At 42.1% G+C, this 17,727-nt stretch overlaps 1 protein-coding gene across 5 annotated transcripts in view; it reads left to right on the forward strand.

Moving 5' to 3' along the window:
* The first annotated feature begins 2,864 nt into the window (after positions 1-2,864).
* CCDC158 (coiled-coil domain containing 158) overlaps positions 2,865-17,727 on the forward strand; it is a 78,241-nt gene continuing 63,378 nt past the window's right edge. For 3 of the 5 annotated variants that reach the window (XM_059668045.1, XM_059668056.1, XM_059668025.1), the window contains exons 1-3: positions 2,865-2,994; positions 9,731-9,773; positions 16,484-16,623. In XM_059668045.1, coding sequence (XP_059524028.1) covers positions 16,557-16,623 — 67 coding nt within the window. In that variant the 5' untranslated portion in view covers positions 2,865-2,994; positions 9,731-9,773; positions 16,484-16,556. The remainder of the gene's footprint in view (positions 2,995-9,730; positions 9,774-16,483; positions 16,624-17,727) is intronic. The other 2 variants (XM_059668035.1, XM_059668062.1) reach the window with 1 other exon arrangement.

Below are 17,727 nucleotides of genomic sequence, written 5' to 3' on the forward strand. Positions count from 1 at the left end.
ATCCGCCCTGCTCTGTGTGTGACAGGGGGCGGTGCCCCAACTCCCCTATCGGCCCTACTCTATGAGTGACAGGGGAGAGCTCCTCAACTCCCTGATGGGCCCTGCTCTGTGTGTGACAGGGGGGAGCTCCCCAACCCCCTGATTGACCCTGCTCTGTGCATGACAGGGGGGAGCTCCCCAACCCGCTGATAGACCCTGCTCTGTGTGTGACAGGGTATGGAGCCCCAACCCTCCTGATGGGCCCTGCTCTGTGACGGTGGGGGGGGGAGGAGTGGTGCCGCAACCTCCCCATCGACGTTGCCTTGAGTGTGACAGGGGTTGGTGCCCCAACCCCCCAATTGGCCCTATCCTGAGCTTGACTGAGAGTGGCATCGCAACCTCCTGATCTGCCCTGCTCTGTGCATGACAGGGTGTGGCTCCCTAACTCCCCAATCAGCCCTGCTCTGTGCCCGACCAGGGGCTGCATCTAGGGATTGGGCCTGCCCTCTGCCACCCGGGAGCAGGCCTAAGCCAGCCGGTCGTTATCTCCCGAGGGGTCCCAGACTGCGAGAGGGCACAGGCTGGGCTGAGGGACGCCCCCCCCCCCCAGTGCACAAATTTTGTGCACCGGGCCTCTAGTAATCTAATCTAATAAAAGAGAAACATGATAATTGGCGTACGACCGCGACCCTTCCCATTGGCTAATCAGGGCAATATGCAAATTAACTGTCAGCCAAGATGGCGGCCGGCAGCCAGGCAGCTTGAAACTAACATGAGGCTTGCTTGCTTCAGTGATGGAGGACTCCAGTGTTCCCCACCTGCTGCTGCAGGCCTCTGAGCCTGCAGTTTAAAAAACATTGTAACGAATATATAAGGTAAACAAAACCCCAGAAACCTGCAGCCAGCAGGATTGCAACATTGTAAGCAAAGGCCAGAAACCTACTTTCAGCAGCGGAGGCCTACGAGCTGGAGCCAAGCCTTAAAGCTAAAGCTGGCCCAGAATAAAAAAGAAGAAAAAAAAGAAAAAAAGGAGCAGTTGGGAGCTTCAGTCCCAGCCTGAAAACAGCCCTCACCTCCTCACCCAGACTGGCCAGGCACCCCAGTGGGGACCCCCACCCTGATCCAGGACACCCTTCAGGGCAAACCAGCCAGCCCCCACTCATGCACCAGGCCTCTATTCTATATAGTAAAAGGGTAATATGCCTCCCAGCACTGGGATCAGCAGAGCCACGAGGCCTCCCGGCACCAGGATCAGTGTGACAGGGGGCAGTGCCCAAACCCTCTGATCGCCCTGCGGCTCTGTGTGTGACAGGGGGTGGGGCCACAACCACCCTATCCGGCCTGCTCTGTTCGTGACAGGGGAAGGCGCCCCAACCCCCTGATCGGCCCTGCTCTGTGGGTGATAGAGGGTGGCACCCCAACCCCCTGATCCGCCTTGCTCTGTGTGTGACAGGGGGCGGTGTGCCAACTCCCCTATGGCCCTACTCTGTGAGTGACAGGGGGGAGCTCCCCAACCCCCTGATCGGCCCTGCTCTGTGTGTGACAGGGGGTGGCGCCACAACCTCCCCATGGACTCTGCCTTGAGTGTGACAGGGGGTGGTGCCCCAACCCCCCAATCGGCCCTACCCTGAGCGTGACTAGGGGTGGCATCGCAACCTCCCGATCCGCCCTGCTCTGTGCATGACAGGGGGCGGCGCCCCAATTCCCCAATCGGCCCTGCTCTGAGCCCGACCAGGGGCTGCACCTAGGGATTGGGCCTGGCCTCTGCCACCCGGGAGTGGGCCTAAGCCAGCCGGTCGTTATCTCCCGAGGGGTCCCAGACTGCGAGAGGGCTCAGGCCAGGCTGAGGGACCCCCCCCCCAGTGCACAAATTTTTGTGCACCTGGCCTCTAGTTTTATAATAAAATTAGGCTACCTAACTTGCATACATATATGTGGCTTTATATAATTTTATACTGTTCTAAGTAACACCATATTTTAATTAAAGACTTCAAAAAGAAAAGGGAAGTTTCTTAGTTCCTAGGGCCCAGTACTGGTACAACTACAAACATGAGACACCAATGAAAGTCACCTTTTAGGTAACTAAAATATTTTAATACATAAAAAGTTATTCGCTGTAGGTGTCTATATAATGTGACTGCTAATGGTGTTAACGCCGCAGGCTGTGTCTATCACACCCAGTCATCCTGGATTCCTTCCATTCTAGAGGAGTTGGGGAGCAGCTGAAGCCCAGCAGAGGAAACCACTCTCCGAGGCAAGAGGGCCAGCTTCCCTGAGAAGAGCACATTTGAACCCTGAGACACATCCCGGACGTAGGGTCAGCATAACCAAAGGCAGAGCTGCAGAACGTGAATTCTGTAAACTGGAACCGCTCAAAGGGGGATTTAAGGAGAGGGTGGAGGAAGGGTCAGAGGCGAGGCGAGGCGAAGGCCTGACGGGCAGCGCCAAGGTTGGGCTTGACCCTTGGGGAGCAGAGCGACAGGGATCGGTGCTGGTTGGGAAGAATCTGGGACGATCATTTGGGGAACAACTTCGAGAACGGCCTGGGGCGTGCGGGTGGCGAGCACGAGTAGGACGGGGAGGCTAGGAGGCTGTAGCAGAAGTGCGAGGCCTTGAGGGGCACAGAGCCCAAGAGGAGGCCCGAATCCTGGGGCGTTTCTGGGCAGAGCTGCCGGAATTGGAGGCCGGGCTGGGTGTAGGCACAGCGCTCCGGGGGGAGGTGGGGCGGGAGTGGCGCTCGGTTGCCCTGGCGACGGCGTCTGGAGGGCGGAGCGTCTCCCGTCTCCCGGCCCCCTCCCGCCTCCCCACGTCTCTTCTGGGTGCCCAACGGCCGCCCGCGCGGGGGTGGGCGGGGCGCCGGGGAGGCGGGCGGGCGGGGCAGAGCCCAGCGCTCCCGCCGCCGAGGAGGAGCCGCCGCCGCCGCCGCCGCCGCCCGGTGGACGCAGGTGCGGCCGCCGCGCCCGCCGCGCCCCCGCGCGGATGCGCCGGTCTCTTAGGATGAGGTGTTGGTTGCAGGTACAGAGGCCGCCTCGGCCGGGACCGGGTGAGGGGCGGGGCCTCCGGGCGACCCGGAGCAGCGCGTCTTCCTTTCTGGACCTCCAGACCTTGGTGTCTGTGCATTTACCGGAATGTTGTTTCCGGGGGTCGCAGGACCTCTGGGGGCAGTGGCTGTAACTCTGGGACCACCCGGCCCTGTGCAAAGTATTCGATTTGGGGGGGAGAGAGAAGGAAACCGCGGATCCAGGCACAACATTGCTGCCCCTTCCTGTTCCTACCCAGCCCCGGCGGGTGGGGAGGACATGGAGATCCAGAGGAATGTCTAGCCTGGGAGTCACCACCCCTCATCCCACATGGGATTGTAGCTAGTGCTGTGCAAGGGCCCTGGGGCGCCCCCTGTAAGTGACACTGAGAGTCTGGCTGTGCCCTGTTGTCAGCATCCATCAGAAGTGAGTTGTCAAATGAGTCCATCATATATATATACACACATATATACATATATATATATTTCCTTTATTGATTAAGGTATTACAAATGTGTCCTTATGCCCCCATTGTCCCCCCATCCCCCCACTCATGCCCCCCTCCCCCCCGTGTCTGTATCCATTGGTCATGCTTACATGAATGCATCACTTTTAACAGAACTCTGTTCCCAGTCCTCTCCCAGGCTGTGCCAGGTCTTGTTGGCGTACCTGAAGGTGGTGGTGGGGGGGGAGTAGAGGAGAATAAGGGGGGCTATTTCTCAGTGGTTTTTGACCCACAACCACTTCTTACTTTCTGTCTCAGCATCCGCGTCAGGAAAGGGCCTGCACCTTCCACGTGTCCCAGAGACCAGTTAGGCAGGACTGTTTCTCTGCCTGTAAAGTTGTGGGTGGGGTGGGGGTGGGGCGGAGAGTGGTGGGAGAGGTCTGGTCCTCCCAGCTCTGTACCATAGATTTGGGGAGGGAAACTACGGATCCTGTCATAATGTTGCTGCCATCTGTTTTTAATCTTATACAATTGTCTGTGTTGTAGATAAAATGGTTTTTATGCCATAGGGATATTATTATACTCCCAAAATAAAATGAGGGCAGAAATCAACAATTTATTTTGTATGTGCAAAGCCTTTACTATTTTACATAGAAGACTCAATGACGTCCTATATCAGTGATGGTGAACCTTTTGAGCTCGGCGTGTCAGCATTTGAAAAACCCTAACTTAACTCTGGTGCGTGTCACATATAGAAATTTTTTGATATTTGCAACCATAGTAAAACAAAGACATATATTTGATCTTTATTTTATCTATTTAAATGCCATTTAACAAAGAAAAATCAACCAAAAAAATGAGTTCGTGTGTCACCTCTGACACGCGTGTCATAGGTTCGCCATCACTGTCCTATATGATTGGGTCACTCACTTTAAAACTCCACAATTTATTAAATAGGACTGCTTATAAACTACCTGTTCCCAAACTAGATGGCCCTAAATTATATGATGTCGTAGGCTGAATAAGGGCCAAAAACATCAGGCCCTAAACTCAGGAAACTGTAATGTTATGAGGAAAGGAAGTCTTTGCATATATGATTAAGCCAAAGATCTTGACATCTGGAGATTACCCTGGGTTACCTGGCTGGGCTCAAAATGCAAGCACAAGACTTCTTCTAAGGGAGGGGCAGAGGGAGCTGTGATAGACAGGAGAGGAGAACACAGTGGCCACAGAGGCAGAGATTAGAATGATGAGGCCACAAGTCGAGCAGTGCCAGCAGCCAGCAGAAGCTGGAGGAGGAAAGACGTGGATTTCCTAGAGCCCTGCCAGCACCTTGACTTCAGCCGGGTGAGGCTGGTGTTGGACATCTGGCCTTCAGAACTGGAAGAGGATAAACCGCTATTGTTTTAAGCCACCACGCTTGTGGCAGTTGGTCACAGCAATTACAGCATGACCAAACACATACGGTCATGCCTCTAAGTCACACAGAATCAAGCCGGAATTGATGAATATTTTAAAGCCCTCCAGCAGGGGCAGTGACAGGTTTGATCATGGAGAACACTAAGGATTTTCTTAAGCCCTGTAAATCGGAAGGAAAAAATTTGAACAAGGAATTGGGTAAGGAGAAAATAAATTAGGTGCTTAGGAAAGAGGTAGTCTGGCACTTAAAGTAAACTTTTAAACTTTCAAATGTATTTCTATTTATATATATATATATATATATATGTGTGTGTGTGTGTGTGTGTGTGTGTGTGTGTGTGTGTGTGTAATCACTGTATTTGCTCTGGTTTAGAGAATAAAGGTACAGAGTAACTTAGGCTTGGTCCTTAGCTGAGACATTATTGGAAGCCTTCATACCAAGAGTTGCAGACACCTGGGGATTGAGTCCAGGCTGGGGAAAAGAGGCAAAGCCAAGGTGCTACCATGTGAGGGGGTGTCAACATCTGGCTAAAAGCAACCTCTAGTCGTCTTGAAATGAAGACACTTTGGAGTTATCAGAGTGCATACAAAAAATCAGTGTTTAGGTCTAATTGATTGATTTCTGGGACACAGGCTGCTAATTTTCACCCGTGCTCTTGCCCCATAAAACATCACAAAGAGTAGCCAATTCAATTCCTTTTTGAACTGCTTTTTTTGAGGTATAATTTATATACCATAAAATTCACCAATCTATACTAATAACAGAGGAATATGCAAATTGTTCAGGATACCATCACAGTAACAGTAATGACCAGCAGGCTACCTGGGGCAACCAGGCCGGCAGGGAGGTTAGTGAGGGACAACCAAAGGACTGAACAGCAGGCTGCGTGGGGCGACCAGGCGGCCGGGGGTGGGGTCAGTTAGGGGTGACCAGGCTGGCAGAGGGGAGCAGTTGGGGATGACCAGGCCAGCAGGGGTGGCAGTAAGGGGTGACCAGGCCAGAGGGGGGGCAGTTAGAAGTGACTAGGCCAGCGGAGGGTGGGGCAGTTGGGGGTGACCAGGCCGGCAGGGGGAGCAGTTAGGGATGATCAGGCCAGCAGGCAGAGGTGGTTAGGGGTGATCAGGCTGGCAGCGGGGGGCAGTTAGGGGCAATCAGGCAGGCTGGTGAGCAGTTAGAAGCCAGCGGTCCCGGATTGTGAGAGGGATGTCCAACTACCAGCAATCGGACATCCCCCGAGGGGTCCCAGATTGGATAGGGTACAGGCTGGGCTGAGGGCCCTTCTCCCCCCCGCCCCCCATGTATGAATTTCATGCACCAGACCTTTAGTTTTAAGTATAACAGCCAATACATTTTAGTAAATTTACAGAGTTTTGCAATCATTACCACAATTCAGTTTAAAACATTTCCATCGTCCAAAAAAGCCCCTTATGCCCATTTTAGAGTCAGTCCCTATTCCCACCCCCAGTTCCAATCCACTTTGGATCACTGGCCTACTTCAGAGTTAAGTTTTAGTCCTTCTGCTGGGCTACACCAATGGCCTTATTACTGGCCTCTTCTCAGTATATTGCCCACCCAGCTGCTAGAGGATGATATGCCCCTGATTAAAACCCTCCAATGGCTTTCCCTCACAATTAGAATAAACCACGAAATCCTTAGTATGGCTTTTTTAAGCCCCTGTGAGCTCTACCCTCTACCAATCTCCCCAGCAACTTCTCGGGATAATTTTGGGAGGGAAGTGATAAGCACAGCATTGCTTTGGGTGTGGTACACACTTGGCTATCCATAAGTAGGGCTCTCATCCTCCCTTGACTACATGCAACCTCACTAGCCTCCTTCCTCATCAGTCAGTGAACACTGAGCCCTTTTTCTCCCAGAGCCTTTGCATCTGGTATTTCCTCTTAGGATCTTCCCCAATCCTCTGTAGGGCTGACTGTGTTTAGTCATTCAGCTCAAATGTCACCTCTTCATAAAGTCCTTCCCTGACCTTCCTTAAGTAGTTTCAACTTCATCTCTCTGTATATTGTGTTATTCTCATCATTGCTCTCAACCATTCTCCAAAATTATATTTTGATTTGTTTCTTTAGTATCTCTCGCCATTAAACTGTAAGATTCATGAGGGTAGAAACTGGTTCTTGATCTTACACAGCTCTATCTCTAGTACTCCTAGAAGCTTTAATCATAGCAGTACAGTAAAGCATTGTAAAGCATCAAAATGCCAACAACAGTAATTAATAATTATTGAATGCTGACTATGTGCCAGCCGGCTTGTATATGAATGATTTAATTGAAGTTTACTGCGTTTGATGTGGGAAGAGTAAGGGGAGCACATCCTCCAAATATTAAATGTCCTCCTCTACATTAAATTATGTTTTTCAGAGACATTGGATAGTTTTCATTCTCTTATTATTAGAACTAGAGGCCCGATGCATGAAATTCATGAAAGGGCCTTGGCCTCCACTGCGGCGGCCACCTCTGCCTCAGCCCCTGCCCCATACCTGTCACCGCCACGGCCGGGGCCTCTGCCACCTCTGCCGCGGCCCCTGGCCACTGCAGCATTGTCCAGAAGGAAGGATGTCCGGAAGGACATCCGGTCTAATTAGCATATTATGCTTTTATTATTATAGATATTTATTTTAAAGACTACATCAATGTATATTGCCATTAGTAATCTTATTAAACCTCATTTTTCAAATCCCTAAAAACTAAACTGTGGAGGATTTTGCTAGGAAGGAAAGTTGGAACAAAAGAAAGACTGTAGCGGAGTCTTAAAAGAGCAGTACATGCTCAGAACACAGCAAGTAGAACTTGATTGGGGCACAGGGTATGTCGGAATGGAGATGAAGCTGGGAAGTTGTTAGGCCTGATCATAAAGGGTTTTGAGTGCTAATCTTAGTTCAAACCTTCATCTTTGAGCAAGATAGGACAAAATGGCGCTGATTTTAAAGAGAACTCTTAAAGACTGTGAGAAAGTGAAGCTAAAAAGACCATTTTGAGGTATTTTATAAGGTCTGGCAAGAGTTTACTAAATCATGAAAGAATATAAAAGGACTAAAATGAACTAAATAGCATATTCCAGGGTTTGTTCCTTATGACTTATGAGCACACTTAAGTCTTCTTTGCTGAGTTAAAAGATATTACAGAGATAGACTCAACAGAGTATGGCTACTAATTCGATTTGGAGTTTGAGTAGATGAAGAATAGAGAAAGAGCCCTAGCTGGTTTGGCTCAGTGGATAGAGCGTCGGCCCACAGATTGAAGGGTCCCAGGTTTGATTCTGGTCAAGGGCACATGCTTGGGTTCAATCCCCACTAAGAGGTGTTCAAGAAGCAGCCAATCAATGATTCTCTCTCACCATCGATGTTTCAATCTCTCTCTCCCTCTCCCTTCCTCTTGAAATCAATAAAAATATTTTTAAAAAAAAGACTCTGAAATGTGTAACTTGGGAAGTTAGTTTTATGGTGTTATCATCTGAGAACAGCCTAGAAAGCAGGTTAGATGGGAATGTGAAGAGACCAGATATGGTATAAGATGAATTTAAGATGACTGTAAACATATATGCAGAGGTATTAAAGGAACATATATTCATTAACATTTTTCTAAAGCCAGTTATTTTTTAAACAAATAGCATGAAACTTGATGGAAGCAGTAGAATTGTCTCTATCTGGCTTTGTTGTTGACTGAACTCACCTGTGAGACGTCATCATATTTTTTGGTCATCTTTTTGCTAAATGTTTTCCATAATAAATTATAGAATGTCCGGTTGGAGAAGATTTTAGAGATCTTCCAGTCTAACACTTTGCCCTAGAGAGGACAGCAGTGACAGTTGTCATCCCAGCAGATGCTCATCTACCCTCAGCTCGAACGCCTCACAAAGGAGCCCACCACGTATATATTCAAGGCGTTCTAGTGTTTAACAGTGATGGCGAACCTATGACACACGTGTCAGAGGTGACACGCGAACTCATTTTTTTGGTTGATTTTTCTTTGTTAAATGGCATTTAAATAGATAAAATAAATATCAAAAATATACATCTTTGTTTTACTATGGTTGCAAATATCAAAAAATTTCTATATGTGACACGCACCAAAGTTAAGTTAGGGTTTTTCAAAATGCTGACACGCCGAGCTCAAAAGGTTCACCATCAGTGGTTTAGAATATCCATCTCTGTCCTGACCTAGAATTTACCTCCCTTTACTTCTAACCATTAGTCCTAATTATGCACATAGAATATTGTCCCTCATTTTTTCAATGTGGCAACTGTTCACTTAGATTCCATTGAGATATCCCAAAAATCCTAGTTGTTTATCATCTCAGCTCCACTTCTTAAACTTTATAGACCTATTTCTAACCCACTCACAGAAGTTTCTCTACCTAGTAACTTTTCTAACCAAGCACAAGATCTGTTGCCTGGTCAAAACATCTCCAAAAAATGAAAGCAGGTCAGAAGACATTCAGGTGGTTAAGTCAGTTTGGACTGCACCTGGAGAAAGATCAGGTCTGGGAATATACATATGAAAAAGGGGATCATGTGCCTATAGGTTTACTTGTGTTATCTTAATAATGCCAATAAGATCTGTACCAACAAAATTAGATTGCACCAACAGGGAGCATATAATTGAACATGTTCTGTTGTGTAAACATAGCCTAGATAAGTGCCATAAAAATATACTTTTATAAACAAAATAAGCCCAAAGGAAAAACATTTAAAGGTTTTATTGCTGTTGTTGTAAATATGTGTTTTGGGTGTTGTCAAGATCTTAAGTGATGAAAATGAACTTGTGAATTGAAATTTTTGAAAATAATAAATTTCAGCTGATGAAATATTATATATTAATAAGCATATTTTAAAATATTTTGTTTTTTCAGGTATTAATAGGATAAGTGAAAATAAGAATATCCAGATATTAAGGTATCTCTTGTTTTATTTTTATATTTAAGAATTGTGAACATATACAACTGATATACTTTATTATATCTATCCCTAATCTGTTTTAGAAACTGAAGCCTTGAATTTGATGAATGCCTAGGCTGGAATATCTAAGATAATGCCACAAGGGCTATATCTGTGGTTTTCAAACTCTGCTCAGTGGAGTTAAAAGATATTACAGAGATATCTTTTGTATTCCATTATGGTGTCTTGGGGCATAGAGGAGAGTGTGTATTTGGAATTCTAAAAATTTAAATAAAGACTTCTACTGCCTTAAAAAGTTTGAAAAACAAAACTTTAATCTTATTTAGTAATGGTGAAAATTGAGGCTCAGAGATATGAAAAGATTTGCCCATGCTCTCACAAGTAACCAATGACAAAATTAAGTTTCCTGATTTGGAGTTCTGTATTCTTCTGTTCTGCCTCCCTCCAAGATGGTATTGTGTACTGATGAAGTATGATCTTAAATAGCTTAAATCTATATTGCATTATAATAGTTCCTGTATTTACTCAATGCATTCTAAATCCACTTTCTTTTCTATTAGTAGAACTATATGAAACATATCTTCTTTATAGATAAATAGAAAGATATAGCCATTTATTATGGAAATGAGTTAGTATACTATTGTTATTCATGTTTTATTGTCCTATTATGTGGTACTATATACTTATTGATTGAAGTAAGGACCATATTAAGGCTGCTCATGGGTCATCTCAGTTAACTCTTATTCTTTTCAGTTATACACTCTTTATCTCCATCTTATAGTCTTATGGAGGTTAAATATTATTTTCAGGGTCACACAGCTAGTGGATCACAGAGCTAGGATTTGAACCCTAACAGTCAATGACAACATCTAGAGAGAAAGAATGCGACTGAGAAAGCAGACACTAAAATCAATGTGAAATGAATAAGCAATTAACATTAACTCAAGCAGTGAAGTGATGTTCATTAATGTTCTTGCATTTATGAAATACGTTGTATTGGGATCAATCTTGGGAAACTTTAGCATTTCCTAAGGAAAATACACCTGCAGACTGGTTCTATGAGATTATGGATCAATGTTATAAAATCCCAATAGGGGATAGCCACACAGCCACCTTGTTTTTTTTGGAAGCCAGGAGAAGGTTTCTGTGGAAGGTAGAATGGTTTTGGCATTCTATGGGCTTGAGTCACTAGTTGATTAACATAACATACATTATAAGTAACCTGTACCCAATCAAAATAGAGCATAGATTCTAAATCAACTTACTATAGAGACAGTCACATTCTATCACGGTCATGGGAGAGGTCCACCTTGAGTAGTCATAAGAAATCAAGCTGAGGATTGTTCACATCAGGGAAAGGATAGCCACACAGCCACCTTGGTCTTTTGGAAGCCAGGAGAAGGGGTAAGAACCCAGGAGATACTTTAAAGCGCTTTAACTCGACTGTATAACAAAAACAAAAGTCTATATACCGTTTTCCTCCAAAAGTCCTCTTGTTGTGGTCTGTGGTTTCTAAGGTCTTTCTGTAACATTCCAATAGAATAACCAAGGTAGAATCTTTACCTCTCTATTACTTGTCAGAAATATAAGACTCCTTTCACTGGGAATCTGGTCACAATTTTAAATCAGGCAGAATTGTTCATAATTAATTTTGGGCGTTACCAGAAGAGACCAAGATTTCATCTTTGTACTTTACTCAGAGATTTAAATCAAATACATGTAAATTCATGTTATGATCCCCATTACAACAAGTATAGCGTTTTAACAATTTATGATTTATTGAGGCTAACAACTTCCTTTTACCCGGAAATCCTTAATAATTTAATAAGATTTATGCCTGAAATTAGGTATAATGTTTTAGTTCTTAAAGTGTAATGACAGTAGAGGAATGCTGAATGATTTAGCCAAACTGAGGATATGGTCAATCTAAAATAGTGAAAATCCAAATTCAAGTATTTTTAAAAGACAGATTTCCTATTGTAAAGTTCATAAAATAACGAGTGGCATTGACGAGTAGAAGTACTAAGGATTTTCTTTACAAATAAATGTTGCTTTATAATTATTGTTTAACTAAATATAAGCTTTCTTCTTTTTTAAAAAAAATATATTTTATTGATTTTTTACAGAGAGGAAAGGAGAGGGATAGAGAGTTAGAAACATCGATCAGCTGCCTCCTGCACACCCTCCGCTGGGGATGTGCCCCCAACCAAGGTACATGCCCCTGACCGGAATCAAACCTGGGACCCCTCAGTCTGCAGGCCGACGCTCTATCCACTGAGCCAAACCGGTCAGGGCATAAGCTTTCTTCTTTCAACTATTAATTTTTCAAGAAAAATATTTCCCTCTGAAGGTCTGCTACTCTTCAATGGCCTGCTGCCTATGAGTGGATACTGAATTAATGAGTTGATTTCATTCATCATCTTATGCCAAAGTAAATAAGTGTGGTTTCATATCAGGATATTCTAAAGTCAAACCTTCTCCTTTCTTCTTTTCTCTCTTTTCCAACTACTAGTTCCAGTTATGCTTATCTTGCTCATAGGTTCTGTTTCATGCTTGATACCAAAAACTTTAGTATTAAGTAGAGTGGATTAGGGCATGCTTGCCCAATACTGGATATGTGATTCTGCCTGCCCTGCTCATTCCTTCATGCTTTTGATCAATCTGTAATTTGTGATAATAACATTACTCAGTAATTTGAATTATCTTAGTGTTTTTCACCATCCTGAAGAATCCCCAAATGCATCATTTTAGTGAGTAAGTAAAAGTATACACTATACATTCATAATAAAACTTGTTTAAATGAGGGTTTTTCCCCCAAATAATAATCTCTTCTATTTAGAACATTTAAGTTGCCTAGCAATCTTGACTAACATTACTATAATTCTTGATGGAATGTCTTCATACATACTACTTATTTGCTAAAATTGATAGTATGAAACATATTAAGGTAGAATTTATCTAATTGTAGTTTTGACAGATTGCATCTCAGTAATCAAAAGGGAGGAACTGTGAATAAAATAAAAAGGAATTCTGTTCAATAAATTCCTTTCAGCTCACAGGTTTCAAAAAAATCTTTTAACAGTATGCTTACAATTATGAATTAATGTAAAAATGATAAGCAGTATGTTATATGTGATGTTCCTTTCTGCATCACTTTGATGGTTTATGTCTCTATATATTTTGTTTTCTTTTTTTTTTTTAAGAATCAGGATTCTGATTCATTCCTTTTATTTATTTTTCTGTTTTCTACCTCATTAATTTCTGCTTTTATCTTTATTGTTTCCTAGCATGGGTTTTTTTTTTTTTTTTTTTTTTTACTTTTAATCTACCTTTTTGTGTTAGAAATTTAAATCACTTATTTTCATTTTTGAAATGGAAGTTTAAGGCTAGAAACTTTCCTCTTTTCATTACTTTAATGTATCTTAGATTCTGATGTGTAGGTTTTCATTGGCATTATTTTTCAGAAATTCTTTAATTTCTGATCTTATCTATCACACAATTTATGTTTTATCTAAGTAGTTGTGTTATATCAGAAAATTACAAATAACATATTTATTATAGAATGTGCCTTTTAGCTTGAAGTGCCCTTTGTCTTATGTACTGTTCTTCGGGTTGAAGACCTCTTGGTCTGGAATCAGGATTTTAATCCATGCTTTCTTATTGTTTTCATTTACCTGGCAAATCTTTGTGTCAGTGCCTTTTAAATATCCTTTTGTGTACAACATGGAGTTGAATTTTTTAAAGTGTCTATTTGAAAATCCTTTTATTTGAATTGGCAAGTTAAGTTTCTTCATGTTTATTGACATGACTGTTATATTTGGCCTAAATTCTTTCATATTATCTCTCTCTAAAAGCAATAAATTAAAAATAAATAAAATTTGTCATATTATTATTACATTATTTTGTAATTACTGTATTATATTACATTTGCAGTATTTATTTGGTGTTTCTTATTTTTTCTTTTTAAAATTCTTTTGCCACTTGAGATGTTTTTTTATTCTAGTGATTACCTTTGCAGTAATATTTTTTATAGTGCACTTATAAACTCCTTTTTTCCTTATTTAATTTGTCAGTTTTAAATGGTATCTTTTGACAACCAATGGTCTACTTTCCCCCCTTTCCTCTCTTTCCATTTGTAGTTACATCTGTTCTCCTTTGTCACACGTATATGTGTATATTATTCTTTTTTAAAATGTATTTTTATTTATTTCAGAGAAGAATGGAGAGGGAGAGAGAGATAGAAACATCAATGATAAGAGAGAGTCATTGAACGGCTGCTTCCTGCACGCCCCATACTGGGGATGGAGCCCACAACCCGGGCATATGCCCTGACCGGGAATTGAACTGTGACCTGGTTCATAGGTCAACACTCAACCACTGCACCACGCCAGCTGGGCTGTGTATATTATTATTTTTCAATGTCACTACCCCAGCCATGTTTAGTCTCAATTCTACAGTTGACTATTTAAATGTTCACCACAAATTGTTTTATAAAGTTTTCCCAGTCATCTTTTTTTTTTAATGCTTGTCTTTACCTTTATTCCAAATTTTATTTTGAAAAATTAAAAACCTACAGAAAAACCAAAAGATTTTCACCAGGAGTTAAGACTCTGCCACACTTGCCAGTTGTCTTTTGGTTGGATGAAGCTTCACCCTCTCCAGCAGATTCCTCAGAAGGGCACATGTGTCAGTGTACAGTCAAAACCATTTTTCTATGGCTTCGAGTCTTTCGAAGGAGATCTTGGCTGCATATAATATCCTTATACTTCTATAAAATGCTGCTTTATAGTTGCCTTTCTTTGTATGTTGTTTTTGAATAATCTGATGCTATTGTCATCCTCTTGCCTTTGTAAAGTAGTTCATCTTTTTTGCCTGAAGGCCCTGAGGATTTTTTCATTGTCTTTAAAATCTTATTATTTTACTAGGATATGTTTCAGAGTTGATCATTCTAGGTTGATTTTCCCTAGAAAAATGTGTAAATTCAGGTCTTCCTTTATTTCTAGGAAACTTTGTTGGATTATAGTTTTAAATAGTAGTTCTGTGTCATGGTTTTTATTTTCTTCTTCAGGGACACCAGTTACGCTCACTCTCCTTTGTTTATCTTTCATTTCATTCACTTCTTCTTTCACCCGTTGTATTTATTTGTCGTAGTTCTCAATCTCTTGGTTGTTTTTCTGATTTTCTTCATGCCTTTATTAACTTTTTATTACAATCTGTCCTCTCTTGTGTACTTTGTTATTTGGTCTTCATTTCTGATATAATTTTGTCTTTTTCTTCTTTGTTTCATGACTTCAACCAGCTCTCGTTTAATTTATGTTTGTTTGCTAGTTTTATTTGTTATTCATTTCTCTTGTTAAGTTTTACATTTCTGATTCAAGGGTAATTTTTCATATTCCTAAATGCTTGCTTGAGAATATTTACTTCAGTTTGGATTGTTGTGTTAGTTTTCTTTGAATTCATGTTTGTTGGTGGGGCAGCAAGTGGGTGGGGAAGTGAGGACAACTTTTAATCAGCAGAAAAGATTTTATTAGCATTTTCATACATTTTGTAGTAGTTTTGTATGGAGGGGGTCTGCTTCTGTCTGTTCATTTTGTGAACAGGATTCCTAGTTTGAGAGTGCCCTCTTCCAGGCAGTTTCATTTATGGGTGGTGATGGTGGAATGGGAGGGGTAGAAGGAGAGTTGGAGTATCTTGCTTTCTTTTTGTTTGTGATGGAATTTCCCCCTCATTTCCTCCTTTCCCTTTCTACCATGTCTCCAGTGGAGATCACCTCTTCTCTCCATACCTGATTCTCCCCCTGAAACACTGCTTCTCAGCGGCTGCTATTTCTGGTCTCTGCACACTTCCAAGCCCTTGAGGCATAGCTAGGGCCATGGACCTCAAGTTCCAACTTTTGCTTAGTGTCTCAGCTTTTTTTATTATTCACTTCCTTTAGTCTGTGCTTCTTCTCATCCCTCTGCTCCCCTCTGCTCCTTTTGAGCATCTCCTCTCCCATCTCCATACCCACAGGCTTACAGTGCTGGTAGGCAGACTGTGGGAGAAATTTTGGGGAAAAATTTTCCTCTGCTTACAGATAATTTGAAGGTTGTGGTATTCCCTGTCTTCTAGAGATATGGAAGGAGTCCATGTGGTTTTATTTATTTGTTCCCTTTGTTGATTTTATGGTTGTTTTCAGAAAATTAGGGGGAGCTTTGGAATCAGACCACCACCATTGTTGTCCAAACTCAGACGTCCCCTCTTGGCCTAATCTAAAATTATGAGCACTATTTGATATCAAAGAAGTTTTTCAGTTTCTAGTAATGATTTCTAATTTTCTGGTTTGTGATTTTTTTTTTTTTTACTAATTTGTGACTTTTTTTACTAAGGAGATATTTTCTTCCATCATTTGACAATGTAACTTTATGAAAGAGACTTAAGAAAAGAGAATACCTCTGCTCCCAACTAGAGTTTTAATTAACTAAAGTGTTAGGGTGATTTTTTTTTTTTTTTAGGTTTTCTTTAGTAATCCTGTTGGCCATCCAAATCAACACTTTTTATAATAAGATTCTATTCATTTTTTAATTTTATATAATATAATTTTTTGTATAAATATTTTCCTGGTGAAAAATTATTACTAAATTTCAAATATGAACAAAGTCAATTCCTCTTCAATAAATATTTTCACATTATACCTTATCAAAAAAATATTGAATCCCTGTCTTTTATAGATAAGAACTAAAAGAACCTAACAGGGAAGCATTCATATTTCAAGATCTCTAAGAAGAGGCAGCAATATTTAATATGGAAAAAAAACCTTGTGAATCACATAATGAAGATTTATCAAGTAGTGGCATCGCATCCAATGGAGGTATATGTTCTTTATAAAACAATGGGAAAAAATAGAGTTAAGCAGTTTAGTATTCATTCAAGCTACTGCTTTTAGTATGCTTAACTATTCGGTACAGACCTTGGCCATGAATGTTTATAAGTCTACTTTTTGAGAAATTGTTTACTCTTTTAAAAATAGCATATCTGGGTTTTTGGTTTTTTTTAGCATATGTTAACATTACATTTTTGGCTTAGAAATTGTTTCCATGTTGAGGTACTTGAACACATTCCATGTTTCCCTAAACACCTCTCTTCCTTCATCAACTCTAAGCTAGAATTCTGTATCATTTTGACTTCTTTTCTCTTACCAACCCTCACAGCCAGTCAGGTACTAAGTCTTGCTCCTTCTATTCACAGAACTGTATCTCAGATTCTGATGTGTAGTATTTTCGTTGGTATTATTTTTCAGAAATTCTTTAATTTCTGTTCATATAACACAATTTATGTTTTATCTAAGTGGGTGTTATATCAGACAATTAGAAGTAATATATTTTTTAAAATATATTTTTATTGATTCCAGAGAGGAAGGGAGAGGGAGAGAGAGATAGAAACATCAATGATGAGAGAGAATCATTGATTGGCTGCCTCCTGCACACACACTACTGGGGATCAAGTCCACAACCCCGGGCATGTGCCCTTGACCAGAATCAAACCTGGGCACCTTCAGTTCTCAGGCTGATGTTCTATCCACTGAGCAAACTGGCTAGTGATAGAAGTAATATATTGTAGAATGTGCCTTTTAACTTTAAGTGCACTTTGTCTTATTTAATACTAGAGGCCTAGTGCATGGATTTGTGCACCAGTGGGGTCCCTTGGCCTGGCCTGCGTGGGTAAGTCCGATATCCTCGGGGATTGCAAAAGGGTGCAGGCCAGGCTGAGGGAACCCACTGGTGCACAAATCTGTGCACCGGGCCTCTAGTATGCATATAAGATCTTTGGTTAATCTCTTCCCTCCCTACCCTCTCCTCCCTTCCCTCTGAGATTCATCAGTCTCTTCCATGTTCCTATGCCTGTGCGTTGAGCATCTGCCCCCTGGTGGTCAGTGTGCATCATAGCTACTGGTTGCATGTTCGAACGGTTGGTT

This window comes from Myotis daubentonii, chromosome 1, assembly GCF_963259705.1.
Source record: "Myotis daubentonii chromosome 1, mMyoDau2.1, whole genome shotgun sequence".
Classification (NCBI taxonomy): domain Eukaryota; kingdom Metazoa; phylum Chordata; class Mammalia; order Chiroptera; family Vespertilionidae; genus Myotis; species Myotis daubentonii.